The sequence below is a fragment of the Stegodyphus dumicola genome, chromosome 1 (assembly GCF_044657685.1).
Source record: "Stegodyphus dumicola isolate Sdum_Otavi_A_Nest chromosome 1, ASM4465768v1".
In the NCBI taxonomy this organism is placed as follows: Eukaryota; Metazoa; Arthropoda; class Arachnida; order Araneae; family Eresidae; genus Stegodyphus; species Stegodyphus dumicola.
In genome coordinates, this window is record NC_140768.1 from 102,402,784 (window position 1) to 102,429,882 (window position 27,099).

The 27,099-nt window shown below is 32.6% G+C and overlaps 1 protein-coding gene across 3 annotated transcripts in view; it reads right to left on the bottom strand.

The window, feature by feature from the left end:
• The window catches only part of LOC118179937 (8.6 kDa transglutaminase substrate-like), a 99,006-nt gene that overhangs the window by 11,318 nt on the left and 60,589 nt on the right, over positions 1–27,099 (bottom strand). For all 3 annotated transcript variants that reach the window (XM_085810962.1, XM_085810951.1, XM_085810954.1), the window contains one exon: positions 2,664–2,793. In XM_085810962.1, the coding sequence (XP_085667088.1) occupies positions 2,664–2,793 (130 nt within the window). The remainder of the gene's footprint in view (positions 1–2,663; positions 2,794–27,099) is intronic.

Here is a 27,099-nt window from a genome sequence, read left to right on the forward strand (position 1 = left end):
GAATTTTTAAAAATTATCGAAACGCTTAAGCAAATAAATAGCGCGATAACGCTCAGCGTATTCAAACGCACAACAGAAGTAAGTATCAATGTATGAAAGCTCAAGCAATTAACTTATTGAAAGGTAAGTCATGATATAACTTCTTGTAATTCTTTTGCACACCTTAGGTTTTCAGAATTACAGATAATATAGAATGATTTTCCATCGATATGGCTATTTTTCAACATTCCAAGAGGAAAGACCGCGATGAAAAACGACCTTTAGAGACATCAGATTTTGTGACATGTACGTAAACAATAGACGAAAAGGTGCTTGAATTTTTGGTCTTAAATTTATGTAACACAATGTTAAACATTCATACGTACCTGGCTTTCAAACTACCATAACATTAGCAAAATTTCCACAAACGCTGCATTTTTTCATAAGTTTTAATTTTAAATTTTATTTATTTATTTACTTATTATTGTATTTCAATCATTCTTTCAATATTTTCTTTTGACCCCACTGTTTTTAAAATTTTTCTTGCTTATAATGTTCAAGAGAATAAATAAAGATAGATAATATATCTTAGTAATTCTTTATTTCTTTTCCACATAACTAAAATATTCCTTTAAGGTTTGCTTTTGCATCATAGAAAAATAATACAGTCTTGTTCTTATACAGATTTTACTTTCAATTTTCGTTTAACATGGTTTAGAATTTTTCGACGGCTCGGTGCATGTATGCAAAAAAGACACACGCTAATTTAAATGATAGAACTAAATTCGGTACTTTTCTATTTTGCCGGCGCAAAAAATTGGAGTCACGAATAACGGTACAACTGATTCCAAACGGAATATCCTCGCTGGTAACGTTTCACGCCTCATTTTTAAAAGAAGTCGGAGCCATTTCTTATCAGATTGATTGCTGCTTTCAATATTGGCACCTAATTACCTAGAATTTTTACCAGATAATTCAATTTTATACCCTAAGGCCATTCGGGATAATTAAGTCAATTAGGATGCAATCACACCGCTGACCCAAAGGCAAAAATACAGAAAAAGCAAAGTCAAAGGTTAAATTCATCCATTCTAAATGAGAATGCCCTAGCTAAGTAAAGCACTGCGGTTTTACATAATTTCTGAGTAAGCTATTCGTACGAATTGAAATAATTCTTGCATTTAAACTTGCATTCCAAATTAAGACTTGACTTGAAATTAATGTAGATAATTACTGAGAAAATTAGGTTTTTGCAGCGCAGTTTACGTGAGATAAGATCACTTGAGCTCACGTGATATAAATCGGCGAATCAGGATGTTGAACTATGAAAGCATAGTAAAATTTTAAATTAATGCCTTTTTACAAATTTATTATCCTTATTTATTGGCTTTTTACAAAGTTTTAAAAATATTAAAATGTTTATGCCTTCAAAATAAAAAAATTCTTAGAACTAACATTTGTTACCATATTTTATGTGTATACTGTATGTTGTCGCCAATAAAATCTGCTTGGCCAGATCTGCGCTCGCGAAACGGAAAAGTACCCTAAATTGTTATCCTTAAACTTACATGTCTTCACACATCAAAAAAAGAACTCAGTTGCATAATTTATATTCTCTGAATAAAAACAGCTTGGAATTAAAGAAATATAGCATTTGTTTACTATAATCTTCCCTAAATGTTCCCCAAACCTGTTTTACATCCAATTACGTCAAATGATGTTTTTGCGTAACACATTATGCTGTTGAAGTGGCAAACCAGACGTGATATGAACGTACAATTTATGTAGCTGTTTCACTTGCTGGAAGAAAAAGACAAGACGTATTTAATTCGGGAGGGGAGAGAAACGTTTTTTAATCCAATCTTTAAAATATTAGCCTTCGAGCCCAAAAAGTCCACAATACGATAATCGCTACTAATGAACTTATCCCATTTATGCGCAAACAGTGAGAGTTGGTGCCACAACCGCAGCACTCATTCATCGCCGTTAAAATGTTGACTAAGATAGAATCTCAATGCGCAACAGCTTTATGTAATAGGGTAATAGGATGTAATAGGGGTGTTCCACTGGGTTATGTATTACTCCTTCTCTATGCACCTCAACGTGCCAGACCTCTTTCGTGCAAGAGCTACATCAGAACTATCTTGTACCAGACCCTAATTTATTGGGCTGTCGAATTCGGCTCTAAGTGCAGTAGGCTCACAATTGCTTCAAATATCATGTTGCACACTGGTATAGTGCTATTCATTGCTCCCGTTTACTAGAGGAAAATTGTGTGGCAAATGTTTCATACAATTTTGAAACCTGCTTTCAGTCTAGTCGCTAAAGTGCTTACTAACTTAAGTCTATTTGCTAAAGCACTCATCTGCGAACCCAAACCTCCATAATAGAAAGCTCGCCTACAAAAGAAAACCGAACTTCCAGTTTTCGTAATGCGTCATTAGCATTACCCTTATTCATAGTTATTGTAAGCGCTAATTCACTGCATCTCCAAATAAAAGATGACATTCTGTATTTTTACACAAAATAGTTTTTCAGACTATAATGCTATTATGAACACAACGTGTTATTTAGAATTATTTTTTCATAGATACTACATTATCTTTCCTTTCAGAAGATAATATCTGTTACGTGAATAAATTCTGTTTTTTAATAATGAATTAAAATGTCTTTAAATCTCTTGCCTTGTAGCAAATGGAACAACAGTTACATTCATCTAAGTAAGATCCACACTTGCAGTCTTCTTTTTTACAGGTGCTCTCATCACATGGTTCAGAACAGTCTGGTTCTGAGAAACATTCCACGTTCATGGTCCTAAAATACAAAAAAAGTAAAATAAAATAAAATAAAATAAATCAGTGAAAAATCAGTTGTAAGTAGTTTCTAATGATAGCACGCGGAACTGGAACAATGGGCCTGTTTACATAAAGAAAACGCTACGCGATGTAAAACTTGATGAAAACGCTACGTGATGTAAAAATTGATAAAAACGCTATGTGATGTATTAATATAAACTTACGTACTTTATGTACATATAAATGTATTAGTAATTTGATTTTTCACAGCTTCTGTAAGTTTTTATACTAACAACGCCGAGAAGATGAAAGTGCTACGTTAATCCTTAGGATTTTCCAAAGTCATTCATTGTGGATTGAACTCCGGTCAAGAAATCAAATGCGAACATTTCTTGCGCAATTTATCTAAAGGTAAGGTTATGTTAGGTTATTTTACACTCATGTCCATAAATTAAGGATAATACGGAGTCACGCGGAAATCGAACTCTAAAATAAATATATCACCTGCAAAATCACTACACACATCTTCAAGAATCATATGCAAATTTCGGGAAGTAACCAGATGACACCGATGGTACGTCACAATGACGAGAGTGTAAGAGAGTGATATATAAGGAATACAGGCAAAGATGTAAAATTGTTCGCAGGCGCTTTATAAACATTTCAGTGCAATAACCGAATAGTTATGACACAAAGGACGCATATGGATGATTTTTTACGTGGTGGAATTATCGGCCGTTTGGAATGTTAGCGTACCCAACTGGAAGTATCAGACCAACTTGGAATTACCCAGAGGGTCATCTCCAGTCTTTGGCAACGATTCCAAAATGATGGTAATGTGAGGAGACGGGTTACAGCCGAAAACATCGCGGCTTAAAACACCGCGGAATTACCCAGAGGGTCATCTCCAGTCTTTGGCAACGATTCCAAAATGATGGTAATGTGAGGAGACGGGTTACAGCCGAAAACATCGCGGCTTAAAACACCGCGGACGAAAACGTCGCGGAGAAAACAACGCAAGGCGGAAACGTCGTGCTACAAAACATCGTGGGAGAAAACGTCGCAAAGAGAAAACATCGTAGTACAAAATATCGTCGTCGAAAATAAAGCGGCTCAAAAAACTTCGCAGTTTAAAAACATCGCGGTCGAAAATATCGTGGTAAAAAATAAAGTACCTACAAATTATCGCATGACCATAACATCGCAGACACACTTTTTTCAAGCTTTAATAATTGTAAATGGGTATTCTCATGATGATTTGTGGGCGCAAGATGGAAAGAAGAATAATTTTTACTTTCATATATTTTATTCACTTATAAATTTTGCTGGTAAAGTAAGAAGGAAACTTAAGCATAGAAAATTAATTCAACTTATAGCACTTAATAGAATTAAACCGACATAGTTAACTATCGAAGGTCATTAATAAATCATTTTTATAAAGTTTTTACTGGTAATTTTTCATAAAAAGTATAATCTAAAAAAGATTAGAAAAAGGAAAACAACTGCATGACCTTAAATATAAGAAATTTGCTAACGTAATTATGAGATTATATTCTTCACTTTTGTTTTAATCTTACATTCTTATTGTGAAAACTATTTCTTGTTTTGTTTCACTTTATTCTTAAAGTGACATTAAAATTTTCATGCACAGCTTGCAGTCAGTTACTTAAATGTCGATTTGCTAGTTATGATGAAAGTCAGCTATATAATATTTCAGTAGTGTTTGGATTTATTAGATTATGCCAAAGCACACTACGGCTATCTGCTTAAGGGGTGGGATTCCTTTGTAGAGTACATTCTCAGGAACGAGTTCATATGCACATTATACTTCAGGAAAATCACGAAAATCTTCACGCAGCTTTTTTTTTTTTTGTTTTGTTTTGTTTTGTTTTGTTTTTTAGAAATAATGTATACTTGCAGTAAACCTTCTTGGTGACTATCTCCCTAAGACGAAAAATTTTTTTGAGAATAATAAACATAGGTTTTAATCATTATGCAATTTCACCACATCCACACAAGATTAAAAAGATATGGAATTTTGAGTGGTCACTTTAAATTGGATTGCTTACATTTACGTTTAGATTTAGGCCGCCCAGACGGTGTGGGGTTCCGGGTGGTTTGGGGAGCCGGCCTGCCATACCAAAAGCCCCGGGCTCGAATCTCGGTTCATGGTTGTAACTGTCCATCTCTTCTTAGGAGGCAAAGGGGGCCCACCTATTTGGGGCCTCCATAATAAAGGGACCATCACTTCTTAGTAGTGGCCAAGCCGAAGTTGGCTCATGGTCCGTCATTGGTTAAAAAAAAATAGATTTAGATATTTTTTATTAAGCACTTAAAAGTATTTTATTTAATTTTTCATATACATTTTATTCGAAAATTTAGTAGTTACTTATTGAAATTAGAGGGACCAACTTCCTAAGACAATTTTTAATGTTTTTTACCGTGGAAAACAAAATCAAATTTCCCTTATTTTATTCAAGGATGAAAACTGCACGTATTTTACATTGACTTTTATTTTCAGTGACTGAAACGTTTCAAGTACAATTGTTTTGTACTTAAATGACAAATTATTTGGAATAAGAAAATGTAACTTTTTATATATTATTTTAAATGTTTTATAAACATATGATTTTGAATATCAAGCATAACTAAATTTAAAATCCGAGTTCGCTTCGTGCATGATTTTTTTAATTAAAATAATCAGAAAGAATATTTTTTCAATAAAATGAAAGTCTTTAGTGTTCTACGCATTCAACTAAAAGTATCTTACACATTTCGGAAAGAGATATTTTTAAAGAAGGCATGTTTTCCATAGTTTACGTTTTAAATCAAACAGAAATATCTTTTTCATCTTTATACTTCATAGAACTAGCCATTTCTTATACTTGATATGCGTTCTCTTTAATATACATGCAAGGCTTAATTAGTGTGTTGGTTGTAATTCATACTATATATTAATACTTGTATATACTCGAATCACATGCTTTTTTTGGAGCACTGGTTTGCTCAGACTCCCTCTTTTTGTTCATTTAATTGTTGCAATATGTTTAATTTTTATATAATGGCGATGGTGTGGGAGTGTGAGAACTTGTATATAGTCCTTATTTATTTTAAATATTGTACTCATTCATTTTTTTAGTCTTGATTACATTATACATTGTCCTTATTTATTTTGGTAATAACTACGGTTTCTTACTGATCCTGTGACTCAATTATTTTAATGCTTGTAGTGCATATTTCCCATTGAAAATATATTATAAAACTCTATTAGTATACGTCTTCATATTACACAGCTTTTGGATGTAAGAAGCACAATTAATTCAAATAGACTCAGGAATCTATGAATTTTTTATGAGCAAAAATTTATAATTTTACGTGTGATATAGTGCAGATTATCAAAAACAAAGATGTACAAGTTGTCAAAATATAAAATCTTTAAATGAGAGGGAAAATACTCTTTCTGAGGAGTTAAATACATTTAACAAATGCGTTTGAAGAAAATGATTTTGATGCTTGAAATCTGAATAACTAAATACTGAAAATTTAAAACATCTTAAATTGTTTAACCCTTTCAGTCCCAATTTATTTGTTTGTTTCAACTGACTTGATTTTTTTTTTTTTTTTTTTTTTTTTTTTTTTTGTATTCTTGGTAATTATCACAAATGACACAAATGACATTGACAGAAATTGACAGTCTGTAACTAAGCCTCTATAAGAAGAGGCGCGCGACAATTTTGTAGTGGGGATGTTAGAAATTATGCCTACTATCAGTGGGACATTAACTATGTAGTAAATTGATGCGTGTAATTCCCTCTAGGCTTCTTTAAACATCTACTGGGACTTATATACCCCATTGGGACTGAAAAGGTTAAGGGAGAGAACTAAATGCTATATTTACTTAAAATTTTCAGAATATTGATTTATAAGTTTTTTACAAAAGTTCATTTTTTAATAAATGATTTAGTTTCGCATTTTATATTCAGTTATTTTATTCACAAAATGAAAATTTTCTTTTATATATAGTAGTATATATTTATTTCGAAAGAGAAGTGAGAATCAGAGTTTGGCTGGAAACTGTAGTAATTTTTATGCAAGATGAAAGCAATTAGCTTTGTCCCTGAGGGACTATTGTTTTCGTTTTGCGATTTAACGTTGAATCACTCTGAATGTCCGTTTCACTTTTCAAACTGTTGCTACCAAATATTATCGCCCTGTATTATATTTCAAGAAATTAAATAATGAAGAACCTACACTCATGTCCATAAATTAAGGATAATTCGGAGTCACGCGGAAATCAAACTCTAAAATAAATATATCACCTGTCAAATCACTACACACATCTTCAAGAATCATATGCAAATTTCAGAAATTAACTAGATGACACCGATAGTACGTCACAATAACGAGAGTGTAAGAGAGTGATATACTATAAGGAATACAGGCAAAGAAGAAAAATTGTTCGCAGGCGCTTTATAAGCATTTCAGTGCAATAACCGAATAGTTATGACACAAAGGACGCATTTGGATGATTTTTTACGGTTGTAGGAAAAAATGTCACCCGGAAAAAAGGGAAACGGAAAGAATGTCCCCGGAAAATAAGGTAAGGAAAAAATGTCACCCTTCGTTTGCAATGGGAAATATAAGGCATGTTTAGAAAGATCGCCAAGATGGGTGATAAAAGTTTTATCAACCGTAACTTCGGATGACCGGAAACATGTGCGAGTAGAAGCAAGAAGATGTGTTGGCTGCTTGTTTCTTCCATGGAGCCTACCTCCATGGTTTATTCGTTAAGGTTAAAAATAGAGGGTTGTTTAGAGGGGAAAGCTTTCGCGATGGAAGCCAGGGGGGGAAGGCAGGTTGTCCAGCGTCAGTCATTGTCAGATCTTTAGTAATTACTCTCCTCGCACCGCATGTAGTTATAGCCTTAAGCTGCGGTTTAGTGAAACATTTATTGACGCACAACAGAAAACTAATTCATCCTGAGCTTTGGTGTAAGAAACAGTTGTAGATGCAATTTCAAGTTACGGTTTGCGATAAGAATAGGACTAAATTTTGTACCTAATTAATTTTCGCATAATTTTTTTTCTCATTTGATTTTAATTAAAAGCAACGCATCTGCACAGGAAACAATTGTTTAATTTTGCACTTAAGTTTGAAAACAAGAATACCACAGTTATTAAAATTAAGAGGTTTATTTCAAAATTATTAGTCCAAAATTATTAGTCCCTGAGGGATTAATGTTTTCATTTTGCGATTTTGCGTCGAATCGCTCTGAATGTCCGTTTCACTTTTCAAACTATTGCCACCAAATATTGTGATAAAACAACGGTACCTAGAGCCATCGAGTTTCGAATGACGTAATCCTACTGCGAATATGGGCAACTGGAAGCCCAAATTTGAAATTTGGAATTTGTTTTATTATCGATTTGATATTTTGTAACGAATTTTTGATTAACAAACTCAAGAATTTCAAAGCGAGCCATGGCAACGTTGTACAGAAAAAAACATTTTTATCTCTAGCGCGTGAGACTGTAAATCGGAAATTCTAAAAATGTGCTCAATTTAAAATTATTTTGCGATACTGCTCTTGAATTGAATTTTATGGTTTAAGTGCGAAGAATATGATATTTAATAAATAAAGGTAACACACAAAATGTTAAAAAAAGGCCCCTTTGGACGTAATTTAAAATCTGATTTTACGTAATTTAAAATCAGATTTTTTATTTTACTAAAATTTTCAAATCTAATTAAAATGGATCCCATAACCACGCGATCTGGATTTAAACATTTAATATGCAATGAACCCTCTTATGGCGACCTCTTCCAAAATAATTTCTCAGAGTAGAAATTAACACTTGTACCGAGCATTATCTCTTTAAGACGACCACTTCCACCAAAGACCAAAATAATTAGAAACGTGGATGATCGTATTAGAGAAGATTTAATGCATTTTACAATGCACCAATGCGTAACCTACTCAGAGCCGGACCATCTAGTAGCCCATAAACGATTGGCGACCATCTCCTTAAGACGATCACTTCCAAAAATGACAGGCATTTCTATAGGTATAAACAAACACTTGCACTGAATATCATCTTTCTAGGGTGGTGATCTTCACAGAATACCAAAAATCAACTAGAAACATGGATGGATTAGGATTATTCAATTATGGCAAAGCGCACGAGGGCTATCTACCTAAAGGGAGGGATGCCTTCGTGGAGAACGTTCTAAGGGAAACTGGCTCGTATACATATTACACATGGAAAACCACGAAAGTGCCCATGCAGCCAGCCCATTCACGGGATTGGAATCTCGAACCGAACTACCAGTGTTCAGGGTCTTTACCGCTCGGCCGCTGATAGGCTGAAATCTGATGGATGGCTGATGGATATCTTAAAAAAGATTTTTACTTATAGTAGTTATATTAATTACAATTACGTGTAAAACTTATGGAAACTTAAAAGCGGCCGAGCGGTTAAGTTGCTGAATACCCTGGTTGTTAGATCTGGGTTCGATTCCTAGCAAAGCAGCTTTTCGTGGTTTTTCCCCTATATAACGTGGTTACGAGCTAGTTTTCCTTAGGAAGCCCTCCACGAAGGCAACCATTTTCTTAGGCAGATACCATTCGTGCGCTTTGTTATAGTCAAGTAAATCAAACCAAATTAAAGAAGCTTATTCATTCTACTCTCCAAATTGAGCTCCAAATAAGTCATACGTGGGAACTTTTCGTATTCATAACGTAAAACGTATCAAAACGGAAAATTAAATAAATTTAATTATTTAACTTGGTTATCTAGGATTCCAGTTTTTAATTTATCTCTTGTTTCCGAAAATCTGAGCATGAATAATTGTGTAATAAAGCATTGAAATTCAGAGAATAACTTAAATGACCTTTGACCACTAGCAGCCGAGAGGTAAAAATCGTTCAATATTGGTAGTTCGATTGGCTTTCAAACCATGGAGGATGTGCTGCTTACCAGGAAATTTTCGTGTTTTTCTCCATGTGTAACATAAATACGAGTCAGTTTCTATCAGACGTATGAAATAATTTTTGTCAACTACTCGCTATAAACAGTCCTCCATGAAGGCATCCCTATTCACTTCGGCAGATAATCTTATGGTACTTTGCCATAACCTAAATAATCTGATTTGATGATCATGCTAATTTTTCTCATACTGAATGAAGCCTGTGATGCTTTAATTAATGTTTTATTTATCATAAACTGTGTTAATTGCTTTAAATTAACCAAATCAGGATTTTTTCTGTTAGATTTCCTTTTTGAAATTTTTGACATCATTTTAGAAGCCTAAATATGTCAGATCGTTTTAGTAAGATGTATCATTTGTAACTGTTTTACATATAAGTACAGAGAATCTCATGACGGCGAACTCTAAAAGTGTTTCCTACAACATAAATAATCAGGCTTTTATACATTTGCCTCTCTAATGCAACCATCTATATAAGTGGCCTAAAAATCGCTTGAAGACGCCGTTAGTGGTCGCATTAGAAAAGTCTCATTATATTTGCATTTTTGTGGCATTTAATAATTTCAGTTACATGTCTGCCTTATAAATTATAATATTGATTTTTTAAGGTCGTGTAACAACTTTCAATATAAATTAGAATAGTAATAATCTTTTACATTACATTCGGATTATTGTATTCGTATGAAAGCCATGAATCAATTGTTGATCATTATTTTGTACGTATGCTATTGCAAAAATTTAAAAATTCTTAATTATGATATTTTCCAATATTCGGGCTTTAAATGCCTAAGTTATTTAATTTTATGCCAAGATTTAAACTTTGTGCATTTACAATAAGATCTTAATTCTGGAACTTTTTAACATCTGAAGCTGGTTAAAACTGGTTGAAATGTGTTGCAGTCGCTGTTCGTATGCAAAACCATTCTCGCACTGATTTGTTTTATGCTTAATTTATAGCAATTTCCCTAAGTAACCAAATTTTAGATTTATATCATTTTTTTAAAATTGTAAAAATAAACAAAAAGAAAGGAGAAAATTTTTCTTTCTTACATTATAATTATTTTCAGTTCATCTTTTATGATAATTAGTGTATTTTTCAATTTTCCTCAACTGTCAAATCTTGTTGTATTTCTAAATATCTTTAGATTATTTACAGTCCCTGCAATTTTAGAGTTTTTATGTTAAACTCTAAAATAGTTATTAGAAGAATTATTAGAAGCATTTGATGTAATTAACGACGCACGTCGCCCATAGATTCGCAAATTTTGAATTTTCAATGTTGTTGCAAGCACTTGAGCAGAAAATTCGTCTTTTCTAGCAAATTGCAAATTTTAAAATTCAAAAAATTCAACTCCATCAATCCAATTTTCAGACTCAATTAAAGGCACTGAAGTTATTTAACATTTAAGAACTCTCGGTGATTTAGTGTGTGTGTGTGTGTGTAATTATGGCAAAGCCTCGAGGGCTATCTGCCTAAGGGGAGGGATGCCTTCGTGGAGGTCTTTCTAATGGAAACTGGCTCGTATACACGTTACACATGGGGAAAACCACGTAAACACCCATGCAGCCAGCCCGTTCGTGGGATTCGAACCTCGGACCGAACTACCAGTGTTCAGCGACTTTACCGCTCGGCCGCTGGTGGGCCTCTCGGTGATTTAGAACTCCCCGGAATTGGTACTCAAGAAATGATTTCAAAAATGCTCTTCTACATCTATTAATAATTGTTCTATCCCTTGAATAGCTAGTATCTACTGCATTTTCTCCTCATTTCTTCTTTGGTGGTTATTTGAATCATGGCAAAGCACGAGAACTGTCTGTCTAAGAGAAGAGATGCCTTCGTGGAGGACTTAACGAAGTATGAGAAAGGGAAACTTGATTGTATTTACCTTACACATGAAGAAATAACTAAATTATCTTGCAACCAGCTTGTTTGCTGGGATTTGAGCTCCTGTCGAGCTATCAGTGTAAGCGACCGCCAGAGTCGTAGCTAGGGTTTTCACAGCGCCCAGGGACAACTGAAGATTTCGCGCACCTTACTGCTTGCTAAGGATGGAAAACATTTAATTCTACAATGGCGTAACATCAGTTTGGCGCCCCTTGGATTCTGCGCCCGGAGACAGATGTCCCCCTTGCCCCCTTCTAGCTACGGCCCTTGCGACCGCTGGAGCGCTGATGAGCTGCATTATGTATTCTGCTTAAGAATATAGAACACAAATTACTGTCAATTTTATTATATCATCAGTGTTTGGTAACTTTCCCTATGAAAATTAAATTGTTAGAAATATGAGTGAAAAGACATGTAAATATTTTGAATTTGGATTTAAATTTAATCCCCTTCATGTAACATATAATGCTGTAATTTACGTAATAGCACTTAAAATTTTTGAATATATTAACACAAAAGGATACGGCAATGCTGTTACGGCATTCGACAATATATGTCTCGTTTACGTATATACCAATCTCTGTAGAAGGAAGAAAATTATAGCCAATGCAGAAAATTTCTAAATTCAATTCCGCCAGATAAATTTTACATAAAATGAAAAAACAATTTTCAGTACACATAAATAATTAATTGAATGAATGTAAATTTTTACTGCAGAATACATAAACTTATTTTCAGCTCAATGTAAAACTGTTCCCACGCAAAATTTATATTTTAATAAAAAGTTAAATGTCTGTTATGTCGAATATTTCTTCACTTAGATTGCAGAGACATTCGATATTTTATGGAAGCAGGAGACTTGAAAAATGAGCAACCCCCTCTCCGGGAATCGAACCGTGGGTCTCTGGAATACGCGCCCAGCGTGCAGACCACTACACCACGAAAACACGTCAAGAAGGCTCAAGTCTAAAATTTATGCATATTTAGTATTAATTCTATATTTTGCATTTTAACATTTAAAAAATACCTAACTAAATTACTCCTGGACGGTTGTGTATAAGCCTATGGTTTGTTTGATCAAGTGCGACTCATTTGTAAAGTATTGAATGGTGTACTCGCTTGCAAAACCTTGTGAATTTTGTGTTTCTTGAAAAATCGGCAATACTAAGTATGATTGCTAAATATTACATTCTTTTTAAGGGAACATTATAGTATAATAATAAGAATATTTTCTTCTGGGATATATTTTTATCAATGATATGTTACTGTAGCGCAGTTTTGCTAAATTCCTATAAATCAGTTCTAATTATTCTAAGCTGATTTACTAAGACTTGGAATGATGCTCAAGGCCGGCGCTAGACGCTTTGCCGCACGGTGCCTGCTTTACAACTTCAAAATTCTGCCGCCCAGCTCTTTCCAAAGTTCTAAAAATTTTGCGTTCTCTCAATTCTGCCGCCCGGTGCGGCCGCACCGATTGCATATGCTCTGGCACCGGCCCTGATGATACTAGGAATGACTAGGAAACGATAATTCAGATAATACTTATTATCTGAATTGTCATTTCCTCTTAAACATGATGCTTCTTAAAAATTACAGATGTTTTAATTAGTAACAACCTTAAAAACTGGTTGTTAGTAGCTTTAATTTTGACTCCATACACTTCAACAATTAAAAAAGCCAAAAGATAGGAAGTTTCCTTGTCAGCTCTTTTTGAGTCCTTTTCTAATACTGCTAAAATTCTGCATGATATTTGCTTTAGAACTGCTAAGAAACTGCTAACAAAATTTTAAATACAAAAGTTATACTGCAATTTTAAGTCTCAAAACTAATTAATTCAGACTTGAAAGCTCTTGAAACATAGAACTTGAGCTCAAAACAATAAGAATAGGATTTTGCATTCATTTTTACTTCCTTGTACGAAAAAAAAAGGAAGTATTGTAATCGCGAAAAGTTTCAGGCAGCATATTTCAACGAAAATATCCACTTTGACCGCTATCGAATGCAATTTAACGATGTTTTTGCGTGATATCTGTACGTAAGGACAGAATAAAATACTCTTTTCCTTCAAAAAAATTATAAAACTGCTTTAAAATAAATTCTGAACAGAATTTTTCGTGGCGTCTGTACGAACGGATGTACGTACGTGTGTACGTACGTATCTCGCATAACTCAAAAACGAGTAGCCTCAGAACGTTGAAATTTTGTATATAGGACTGCTATAACATGTAGATGTGCACCTCATATTTTGGTTGCAATCGGCCGCACCAAACGTATATAAATATATTTATCTATATATCCACTCTGTTACCCGTCTCAGTGATCTCAGTTTCTTTACTATTATATGTTTGTAAATTGTACATTTTTTGCTTTAAAAATGATTGAATTATGTTGTTTTTATCTTCTGGTTAAGGATTTTATGCCTTTAGTAAATCTGTGTGCAATATTTTTAGAATTATCAGCAATTTTAAAGTTGTTTAATTGCCGCTAAGCCTGTTTTTAATGGCGGCCATTGATGTTTACATTTGTAACAGGAGACTAGTGGATTTGTTGCCAATCTAGAGAAACTTAGCTTCGCAACAACAAAGATAACGCATTCATTTATTATTGCCAATTAAATCATGCTTAATTCTTTCTGGAATTTTTTCGAGGAAATAAGTGTTTGAGATTTACTTCGTAATGTTTTAATATAGATATTTTGAGATTTTATGTATTTTTGTCTTCTCGCGAAGTGAGAACTGAATTAATTAAATGAGAAATACTCAATCGTCTGTGAAAAACTGTTTCTTTTTTTGTTTTGTTTGATTAATTTCTTTTATACATCATTCAAACTTTATTATAGTATTTGAATAGAACATGTGGCAACGATTAGATAATTCTATTCTTTAAATGATATAAATTTTGTGCATTATGAGTTATAATATGAACGAAATATATACTGTAATATCTTGTTATTTAATAAATAAGTATAATTATTGTTGAAGTGGCAACGCCATATTTGTATCAAACCGTTACTCAGCAACGAGAGATATTGTTTTAAAAAGATTAGTATTCTGAAGATTTTACAGCTGGGAGTATGATGAAAATTTTGCCACTTAAGAATTGTATAAAATTTATCTATCACCGTGAACTAGAAATAAAATTTATGTTCTACTAAGAAGATTGTCTGTTTTTTAAATTACTGCAAAATACATTACAGTCATAATAAATTGGAGGTTCCACCGAGATACTGGAAATTAGGAGTGCAATTATCAATTTCGATGGTGCTGGTCTCCTAATCCCAGAAATTTACTGAATGTTTTAGAACAAGTTTGTTAATACCAATTTCCAAGTTTTTTTTTATTTCAAGGAGAAATGGATGTAAGAAGTCTGCCGTTATAAAGCCAGATTTGAAGCGGATCATTCAAAGGTTATCTTCTGTGCTTCTGTAACTTGCGTCCGAACAAAAACTGTCAAAAATAGGATACTGCTGATCTCTGAAGATAAGATTAACTTTTGGTTTTCTTAAAAAAGCTTTTATTGAAGTTTAATACTTTATTTCAGAATTATAGTTTATCGTGTAAGATTTTGTTTAAAATAACGGTGCTATTTTGGTAGACGGTTGCACGGATTTTTGGCGATTTACGTTGGCGCAATTGTTGCCTCGATTTTTACAATCGTCAGCCATCTTGAATAACGCTGTTTTTACGCATAGTAAAGTATTCGAAACTTAAAAAAAATTAATATCGTTAAAAGTAATGGATTAATTTTTTGTTGAAAATGTCGTTTTTTAAGATGGCAGGCAAGTGTAAATAAATACATTTACTATGAGGATAAAGTACTAAAGTAAGGCAATTATTAATTTCATATAGCAAAAAAGAGAATAAAAATACCGCTATAAAAATATTGTGCCAACGTTTAATTAGATTAAAATATTACTGAAATTGAATATCGAATTAAAAACCATCCTACCAACATTTAAAAGAATTAGAATATTATTAAATTCAAATACTTTAAAATACGTTATATAAAATATAATTAACATTAAAACATATGTGACAATAATTATCTCAGCAATTTTTGAAAACAGTGTATTATTTTTTTAACAAAAATTGAAGTATACAATTATAAAATAAAAGAAAAGTATGTACTTACAGTTTTTTGAGTAATTTAACCTCTTGTTTATTGATAAGTACCACAAAAAAAAATCGAAATCATAATTGAATCGGATCTTTTAACCATCTTCATCTGTTATCCAAATATCTCGCACTTCATTGAAGAAGCAATTAGCGAGGTTGGGATAATACTCCAAAATTTCCTCTGACGCTATTAACAAATTATAAATAAATCTTTGATTAGGAAAGACAGGTTGGCCAAAATAAAGTCTCAAAGGGCAATTTTTTTATTCCAATACCAATAATTCTTGGTAATTACCAATAACAACATTCGTCTTCGAAATGGAGACATCCATTCGCTTTGAAATCTGAGGAATTCGAAGAGATGAATAATAAAATTTTAAAATGGCGCGGTAATGCACAAATATTCAGTAACCAATCAGGGAGCTGATTACATCACGCCTAGAATTAAAATTATTTAAATAATCATTCATAATAAAATCATTTTTAAACAAATGCAAAATTAAATTGTATTTTAATATTTAACAGCCATAAATAATGTTTAAAACATTAGATTAAATTTATAGATATTAATAAAACCAATTACTTTTTAAGTAAGGTGACGTCATTGATTACATCATCCACAACATAAAATTATATAAAATATTGGCACAGCTTTAGTATAGCCCACCCGGAATTTTAAACAAAAAAAATATCGCCAAGAGCGGCGATAAATGATATGATCTGGTAACCCATACTATTCGCTAAACGCAATGTAAACAAGATAATGGAATTACGGTTACAGCTAATTTAGTAGTCAGTTACATTTATTCAATTTCAATACAAATTTCCGACATATCCGTTTACTCAAAGTTTAATGCACGTGCCCTGTATTCTTACTTTTCCAGTATAGATTTATCTTAAAATTTGTCTCACGCGGCGTTGCAGGAGGAAATACAACATTTTAAATTAGAATTCTACTAAAATTAATATCTTAAATACACAATTCGTAACACTGTTATTGGCGATTGTTTAACGCTCAGATACCGTGAATACTATTTTGCATATATTTTTTTGGCTACTTGAGGTGATATTTTTGCGTTTAGTTATTGCTTGCTCTAAAACTGCTGTTAGTGATATTGTAATTAAGTATCAGGAGATTATAAAGGAAATTTTAAGGTGGGAGTTTTCAAACAAGCGTAAAATTTTGGGAACAAATATTTTATGTATGAATTAACAATCGAGTATGAACTTTTCAGAGAATTTTTGATGGATTGTCGATTATTGAAGGATAACGTTTTCTGTGAAAAATGTAAGATACCATGCTGGTTAGTTAGTCAGAAAAAGTCATCGAATGGTAGTATTAGCAAGAATGTACGGCTGAGAAATCAATTAGGCTAGGATCTTGATTCGCCTTTAGTAAGCTCAACTTTCCTAGAAAGACTTTTTTTTTTTTTTTCTACAACGCGAATCAATAGAGTTGCTTATGCTCGAATTTCTGCAATTCTCCGATTTCTTTTAAGTGAAAGCAGATTTCTTAGTGTATGAGCAATGCAGAGTTTATTCAATTTCTGATTTTTAAGTAAAAAGAGATCGCTATATACATGGGCAAAGCCAATGCAGTGCGCAATGCCGAGGTTGTGCACGGTGCCTAGTTTGTGCAATTCTGGGATGTTTTTTTAAGTGAAAACAGATCGATGTGTACATGGGCAGAGCCAATGTAGTGCGCAAAGCCGAGGTGGCGCGCGATGCCTAGTTTGTGCAATTCTAGGATGTTTTTTTAAGTGGAAATAGATCGATGTGTACATGGGCAGAGCCAATGTAGTGCGCTATGAAGAGGTTGTGCGCGGTGCCTAGTTTTAGCAATTCTAGGATGTTTTTTAACTGAAAATAGATCGATGTGTACATGGGTACAATCAATGTAGTGCGCAATGCCGAGGTTGTGCGCGGTGCCTAGTTTGTGCAATTCTAGGATGTTTTTTTAAGTGAAAATAGATCGATGTGTACATGGGCAAAGCCAATGTAGTGCGCAATGCCGAGGTTGTGCGCGGTGCCTAGTTTGCGCAATTCTAGGATGTTTTTTTAAGTGAAAATCGATGGATGTGTACATGGGCAAAGCCAATGTAGTACGCAATACCGAGGTTGTGCAATTCTCTGATATTTTTAAGGTGGAAATAGATGGATGTGTACATGGACACCGAGCTTTGATGTTTTTCGGGCGAATACGGATCGTTGTGTTCAAAGGAAAACGAGATAATGTGTGACAAGCTGTAATGTAACGTATTTTATATGCAATGTTTAACATATCGTTTGTGTATTTTTAATTTGTATTGTTGTTTTAATTGTGAATTATATTTAAGACATCATTTGTCATTTAAATTGTATTTTTAATTTTTTGGTTTTTATATGTTTATAATGCTTTCCGACTTACGATATATATCGATAGCTCGACGATCTACTCAACAGTAGCAAAACTGTAAACTTTGACCCTATAAGTAACTTTTACCTCAGTATTATAATACGTAGTGTTTGCAATCGTAATCGCACTTGATAATGTGAGTTCTTTGATAATACAGTGTCTCACAAAAGTGATGGGACACTTGTGCTTTACAAAAGGAAACTGTAGTAAAATAAATTAAAAAAACATGTAAAAATTTTTTGTGGGTGTGTTTCATACTTAAATTTAGTAACAATTATTACATCACATACATTTTCTCAAAATATTAATTTAATAAAAATACAATTGTTTAGAACGGAGCAAAAAATGGTTCACATAAGTGATGGGACACCATTAGATACTACTACGTACTATGCAACAAAAATCGTCTGAAGTAAGCAATAAAAATATTTTTGGGGGTTTTTATTTTTACTCAAAAGCAATTGGCAATAATTTATCGCAATCGTCTGCAGTATTTCTCTCCAGTTTGTTTTGGAATTCTTGTGTTTTTTATCTCTGTGCAGCCATGAATGCTAAACGAAAAGAAACTTTGCCTGAAATTCGAAAATTAGTTGTTAATTTGCATATTGAACGTGGAAATTCTATTAGAGAAACTGCTGAAACCGTTAACCTGAGTCATTCAACAGTTTTAATATGATTAAACGATATAAAAAGAATCATATGATTCAGGATAAAAGAAGACTTGGCCGACCATCAAAGCTATCCAATGGACTTTGAATATTAAAAAAAAAATCGTTCGAAATATTAAAAAAAAAAAAAAAAAAAAAAAAAAAAATCCAAGAATGAGTGCTCCTAAAGTTGCTGCTGATTTACAAGCATTATATGGAGTAATTGTTAATCCTGAGACTATTGGAAGAGTAATTCGATCTGCTGGATATCACGGTAGAGCAGCCAGGAAAAAATTCTTCGTGAGTGAAAAGAATAGAAACCTCAGACTGGCTTTCGAAAAATCCAACATAAATAAGAATTCTGATTACTGGAATGAAGTTATATTTGCTGATGAGAGTAAATTTAATATATTTGATTCTGACGGTAAAATCTTGGTGTGGAGAAAACCCAGGGAAGAATTTCGCAAACACACCATTTCTTCAAAACAACAATTAAAATCGGTGCTTCAAGAAGAATGGGGTAAAATCACTCCAGAAATCGCAAAAAAAATTAGTCGAATCCATCCCAAGAAGATTAAATCATGTTTTAAAAGTAAAATGAAATCCAATAAAATATTAAAACCTTTTATAAAGTAAAATTTTTGGATAAATATTTGATGGAAAATTAAGTGTCTCATCACTTATGTGAGCCATTTTTTGCTCCGTTCTAAACAATTGTATTTTTATTAAATTGATATTTTAATATTTTGAGAAAATGTATGTGATGTAATAATTGTTACTAAATTTAAGTATGAAACACACCCACAAAAATTTGTTACATGTTTTTTAAAATTTATTTTACTACAGTTTCCTTTTGTAAAGCACAAATGTCCCATCACTTTTTTGAGACACTGTATGTGTGTGTGTATGTGAAGCATTGCTTAGTGTTCCTAATTTGTAGTATTTATTTTCTTATAATATTTTCTTTCATTGCGAGAAATTAAATTTTTTATTTATTTATGTGTAGAATTCTAGTATGCCTGCCTACAGAGAATATAATGTGATTTAGAAATTTAAGAACCTGTTTTTCATTAATGTGAAGTTTAAATTTTTAGAAAATAATGAAAATTGTCTACTTACTGGTATATAAGGGATTATGTTGTTACGTAGCAAAACGTTAATTTGTAAATATGATAAAATTGATATGTTCCAGAGTATTAATTAAAAAAACTTTTTTTATTTGTATAAATGCTAAAGCTTAAAAATCTTTGAAAATATGGAAGCTGTATGAAATACAAGTATGAGAGACTGCGACGTTCTTTATCGTTGTAATAACTGGTAGAATTCGCTTACTGTATCATGATAATTTTAAATATAAACAATTTATTATACTTATTTTCAGTTACGCCTAAGCTCAGAAATGTAAATTTAAAGAATCTGATGTTAATTTACAATAATAAACAATTCATTATTTTTTTAAAGAGAAAATACAAATTACGCGTAGCATGAAGAATGCATTGTGACGTCACACCAAATTATTTATTAAAGGTGAAATAGCTAAAGGTTTCCGGTATTGTTTTTAAAATTACATCCTTTTAACCTTAATCATTTTTATTAATCATTTCTTAATATTTCTTTTTCTTAAAATCGTGTATAATAGTCGTAAACGTATTTCTATTATCCACGATTTCTGGTGAAATCAAGATGGCCACCATTTTTTGAAACACGGAGTTTCGTCGAAAATCTGGATGGCAACCATTTTTCAAAACAACGTATTTCATGTGCTTTGGCGCCAAACCAAATTCGCCAAACTTTGAAGGTGGGCTATACTAAAGCTGTTCCAAAATATTATAAACAACAAAATTTTTATTTCAAATAAAAATGTAAAATTAAATTGATTTTTAATATTTAGAAGCCATAAATAATATTTAAAACACGGAAGTTATGCATAATAAAACGCATTATTTTTTTAATAAAATGACAACAAAGTATCGGTTACCATAAATAACTTATCCAGCAATGGGTTTACCATAAGTTGTATTACTCGCCAAAAGGCAAATCGCCAAAAAGTCGCCAAAATCCGAGCAACCGTCTACCAAAGTAGCACCAAAATAACTGACCCCAAAATTATTCAGCTTAAATTTATAATTGATATTCGTGGTAAAGAAGTATTTTGAAATTATTATTTATGTTTTACTTTTATTTGTATTGAAATTTTATGTTGATAATTGACATGTGTAAGCCATCCCGGCATTTTTGTATATAAAAAAATAAAGAAAAAAAAAAAAAAAGAAAAAAAGAACTGCTAGCTGAGTTTTTGAATTTGTTGCCAAGCAGGCGCGTGAAAATAAGTAATAACGTCAAACTGACGTAGAGTGAATTGATTATACTGCAGAATTGGCAAAGTCTAAGTTCTCGCCATCCAGGCGTGTGGTAGATAGTAACGTCATCCCGACGTATTACAGATTGTATATTCTAAAAGTTGTATTGCCAAACTGGCAAAAATTGTTTTTGTTATCTCCAACCAGGCGTGGCGATAGATAGTAAAATTGTCAAACTGACGTTGGTAAAATTCCATTGTATTGCCTAACTGGCAAAGGTGTTTATATAGTTATAGCTAACGAGGCTTGTGAATAGTGAGTTAAAACGTCAACCCAACGTAGTATTAAATTATTTTGTGCCAACCTGGCAAAGTTGTTTAAATAATTCTCTCCAATTGGTTAGTGTGAATTTCGTATTCGAGAAATTAAATCTCGCCAGAAATTATATATTTTTAATACAAGTACGAGCTTTTAGATTGAATTTCAAAAGGAAGCCTATTAAAAGTAACTTGTGTCAACATGTCATTCTTAGCTAGGAGTAAAAAACAGGATTTAAAAGTACTAGCAGAAGAGTTAGGTTTAACCGTGAAACCTGAATTTAAGATTGCTCAGTTGCATAAACTGATTACTGAAAGTCCCGATTATGATGAGGAGTTTACTCGAGAACTACTGGCTGTAATTAGAGAAGAAAGGGAACGAAAAGAAGAATGCGAAAGAGAAGAAAGAGAAAGAGAAAAAGAACGCGAAAGAGAAGAAAGAGAAAAAGAACGCGAAAGAGAAGAAAGAGAAAGGAAACGCGAAAGAGAAGAAAGAAAATAAGAGCTTGAAAGAGAAGAGCGAATTAGAGCCTTTGAGCTACAGAAACTTCAGCTGGAAGCAATGGCTGCCACAGCACAGCCGGCAGAAACTACGCAGTTACCTGAGCAGCCTTTAAAAATCAGAATTCACGATGTCATGCCACGTTTCGACCCTAAAGAAGATGAAATAAGTTTATTCCTGGTGTTATTTGAGCGTCAAGCTAAAATAATGAATATACCTGTTGAAAATCAAGTGACTCAACTTATTTCATTACTGCCTCCTGACATTGTTCAGCTTATGGCTAGAGAACCAGAAGATGAAGCGAAAAAGTATGAATATGTAAAAACTTTACTGTTACAACGATTTAAATTGACTGCGGAAAAATTTCGACAACTATTTAATAAACACCAAAAATCTCCTGAAAGTACTTGGTATGATTTCTACTATGAATTAAAAAATTATTTAGAAGGATGGCTTAACGGATTAAACATTAACACTTTTGAACAGCTAAAAGATCTCATGCTGGTTGATCAAATAAAAAAGCGTACTTCTCCTGATTTCAAAGAACATTTTATGGATCAATGGACAACCATCATTTCACCTACTGAAATGGTTAAGAAAATTGAAGATTTTGAAGATGTGAGAAAAACAATAAAACCGAAATTTTCTACCAATCAGACTGAGAAATTTAACAAAGGATCATTTAAACCGCGTTATGATAATTTTGTGAAAAAAATAGAGCATCCGCCTCATTTTAAACATTCTGATAGATGGGATGATTCAAAATACAAGAAAGATCATCAGCAAAGGAATCAGTTCCAAAACAAAAACCAAGAAAATTTATATGACAAAAGATATCGACCACGTTGTTTCGAGTGTGGATCATATGAACATTTTAAGCCTCAGTGTCCTCGCTTAAAACCAAATGAAAAGGTAAATTGCGTATCTTCAAATGATGATTTGTTAGAGACATATACAATTAACGGTTTAGTGAATGGGTATGAAATGCCTATTCTTCGAGACACAGGAGCCACTGTTGATGTTATTTCTCGGAAATACATAGATAACGCAAAAATGACTGGAGAACATGTCTGGGTACAATATCTTTTAAATGACCATTTAGTGTGTCTACCGTTAGCGGAAGTTGAAATTAATTGCGAACTTGGTAATATAAAGACAAAGCTAGCTGTTGTTACAAATGATCCCGGAAGATATGTATTGGGTAACAAAACTGCACAATTGTTCAAAAATAAATCATTCTTAAATTTAGAAAAAATAAATGCGGTTTTGACACGATCTCAAGTAAAAGGGATCTCCTGAAGATGATCGAAGCAGATAAATTGAAATGGAGAAACTAGAAGAATTGACGTTTATTGACACTGACGAAGATATTTTACCTCAAGCTGATGAGGAAGACAAGGAAATTAAGAAAGTGATTAATGTTAATTCAAAGGAATTAATTGAATCTCAGCATCAAAGCAGAGATCTAGCGTCATTGCTTAACGAAGCTAAAAATGAAAATTCCAGCAAGACAAATGATTTCAAAGTAAAAGAAAACGGATTGTTGGTGAAAAGGAAAATAGATAAAAACGGAAATGAAAGGGAATTAATTGTTATTCCTGAAAAATATAGGGAACAAATAAAGTCATTATGTCATGATAGCACATCTGGACATTTAGGCGTCGTGAAAACTAAAGATAGATTAACAAGATACTTTTACTGGCCTAATTGCTATAAAGAAATAGAAGAGTATGTTAAAACTTTCGATCCATGTCAAAGAGTGGGAAAATCTAATAATAAAGCCAAAGCATCTTTGACTTTAGTACCAATTATTGCAGAAGTATTTTCAAAAATTAACTTTGACGCATGCGGTCCTTTACCAATAACACCGAATGGCAATAGATATTTAATTACAGCTATTTGTTTAGCTTCAAAATATCCGGATGCTGTACCTGTTCCTAATATTGGCACAACGTCAGTAATTGAAGCCATGTTACAAATATTTAGTAGAATGGGTTTCCCGAAAGAAATACAAACTGATCAAGGTACCTCCTTTACGAGCAATCTAGATATAGAATTTGTAGAAAAATTTGGAATAAAAGTAACTAGAAGCTCAGTACACCATCCGCAGAGCAACCCTGTTGAAAGATTTCACCGAACAATCAAACGAATTTTAAAAGTTTTATGTATCGAAGCAGCCCCTGAGTGGGAGAAGCAAGTTCCCGCAGCTCTATTTGCTTTAAACAATAACGCACGAGAGTACGGGATTTACACCTGCAGAATTAGTATATGGTCGAAATCTTAGAACACCTGTAACATTATTATATGAACAATGGATGAATCCTGAAGACGAAGGAAATAATGTTGTTGAATACGTTTTTCAATTGATAAATCGGTTAAAAAGATGCAAAGAGCTGGCTACAGATAAAATGCTGGAAATGCAAACCAAAAGAAAAGTGTGGTACGATCGTAAAGCTATAAAAAGAGAATTCTCTGAAGGGGATTTAGTATTAGTTGTATCAACGAATAAACCAAACAGACTAGCAGTTGAATGGAAAGGTCCTGGGAAGGTTGAGAATAAATTATCCGAAACTAATTATGTTGTGAGTTTCGAAAAAAAAAAATGACTTTAACCAAGTCTACCATGTTAACATGCTAAAACCCTATCATAGACGAGCAGAATCGGTTAACCTTATGATTACAGAAGATCAATCTGAAATTGATGATATGGAGAAAAATTTCCCAACAATTGACTCTGAACCAACATTGTTCGATTTTGAGGACATCAAAGAAAACAGCTCCTTAAGTGATAAGCTAAATGAACAACATATTCAAGAATTGCATGATATGCTGCTGAAGGTTTCAAAAATCTTTTCTAATAAACCTGGAAAAACTCATTTAATAACGCATGATATTCAATTGACAGAAAACACCCCAATCCACTTTAAACCATACAGAATGTCTCCTAGACAAACGGATATATTAAAAACAAAAATTGATAAAATGCTTCAGCATAAAATAATTGAAATAGGAGATTCAGATTACACTTCTCCAATATTTTAGTAGAAGTAGCAGGGAGGGATCCAAGACCTTGTATCGACTATAGAAAATTGAATAAATTGACTAAAACACAATTCTTCCCCTTGCCTAACATCGAACAACGAGTAGAAACGGTAGCAGGCGAAAAATATATAACTCTTTTGGATTTAACAAAGGGATACTGGCAAATACCTTTAACACCTAATGCTCAAAGATTAGCCACTTTTGTTACAAGTTTTGGCACATTTAGACCTCTACGGATGCCTTTCGGACTTAAAAATGCACCATTTTCATTTAGTAAAATGATGGCCGAAATCCTTCACGGTTGTGAAAACTTTGCTGTTGCATATTTAGATGACGTGGCAATCTTTTCAAACACCTGGGAAGAACATCTAAGTCACCTGAAAGCCGTTTTGTCCAAAATAAAGGACGCTGGTTTAACTATTAAACCAATAAAATGTAAATTTGTTCAAGATAGAGTAAAATATCTAGGACATATTGTAGGTCGTGGTATAAGAATACCAAGTGAAGTGAAAGTAAAAGCTATTCTTGATTTTCCAGTGCCATCCACAAAAAGTCAAGTCAGAGCATTTTTTAGGATTAGCGGGATATTATAATCATTACATTCCCATGTTCTCATCTATCGCAGCACCTTTAACAGAAACTTTGAAAGGAAACTTAAAGAAAGGGAAAATAAATTGGACAGAAGAGTGCACAAAAGCATTTGAAGAGCTAAAGGAGAAACTGTCTCAAAGGCCTATACTTCATGCACCTGATTTCAATAAGGAGTTTATTTTGCAAACTGATGCGTTAAACTCTGGTATGGGTGTCATTTTTAGCTCAAAAAGATGAACGAGACAATGAACATCCAGTATTATACCTCAGTAAGAAGTTTACAGAAACTGAAAAAAAGTACTGTACCACAGAAAAGGAATGCCCCGCCATAATATTTGCTGTAAAGAAACTTCAATGTTATTTAGACGGGCATACTAAATTCCTCATCATGACCGATCATAATCCCTTAGTTTGCTCAAAAATAATGTGAGTCTGAATCCACGACTTATGAGATGGGCACTGGTACTACAACCCTACAATTACACGATCGTTCATCGAAGTGGTAAAAACCATAAAAATGTAGACGCATTAAGTCGTACTCCCTGGCCTGATTAAATAATTTGTTTCTCTATGTAGATAAAAAAAATATTTTGTTCCTTCCTCTCTTCCTCGGTGTATCTTATTATGTTATATCTTGTATTTCAATTCTGTATTGTGCTGATATTGTTGTTTTGAAAAAAAAAAAAAAAAAAAACGCAAACTTTAATTTATAAAAACATAAATTAAAGTTTATCTGGAGGGGGAGAGGTTGTAATATCTTGTTATTTAATAAATAAGTATAATTATTGTTGAAGTGGCAACGACATATTTGTATCAAACCGTTACTCAGCAACGAGAGATGTTGTTAAAAAAAGATTAGTATTCTGAAGATTTTACAGCTAGGAGTAGGATGAAAATTTTGCCACTTAAGAATTGTATAAAATTTTTCTATCACCGTGAACTAGAAATAAAATTTATGTTCTACTAAGAAGATTGTCTGTTTTGTAAATTACTGCAAAATACGTTACAATATGTTAACTGTTATATAATTATTGGATTATATAACAGTTAAATTAGTTTCCGTTATATAATTATTATATAAGTTAACTGTTATATAATTATTAATACTGTTAAGTGAATCTAGCGCCGGAGTGTCGCTATGGTAAACAAATACTAGAGTGAATTTTAAAGAATGCATTTATTCTATTGTGGTTTATGCGCTGTCGGCGAAGTAGATTTAATTCAATCCAATAAGTTTAAATGAAATGCAAAAAAAAAAAAAAAAAAAAAAATGCGTATAATTTAATATTCCAATACAAGGAAGTCATGTGGTGTACACATCAGATTTTTTAATTATACGATTGTTGCTTCATTGATAACAATGTTATAAATAGTTCATTTAGAATTACACTACAATTGCTGCATTAGAATCCATATTTCTTACTAATTATTTAAACATGAAAAATGAGACTATAATATTTATATGTACTATATCTCCAAAGCCATAATAAAGTTTTCTCATAAATAGGAAATTGACTGTTTTCAACATTTTTCACCTCTTCGTC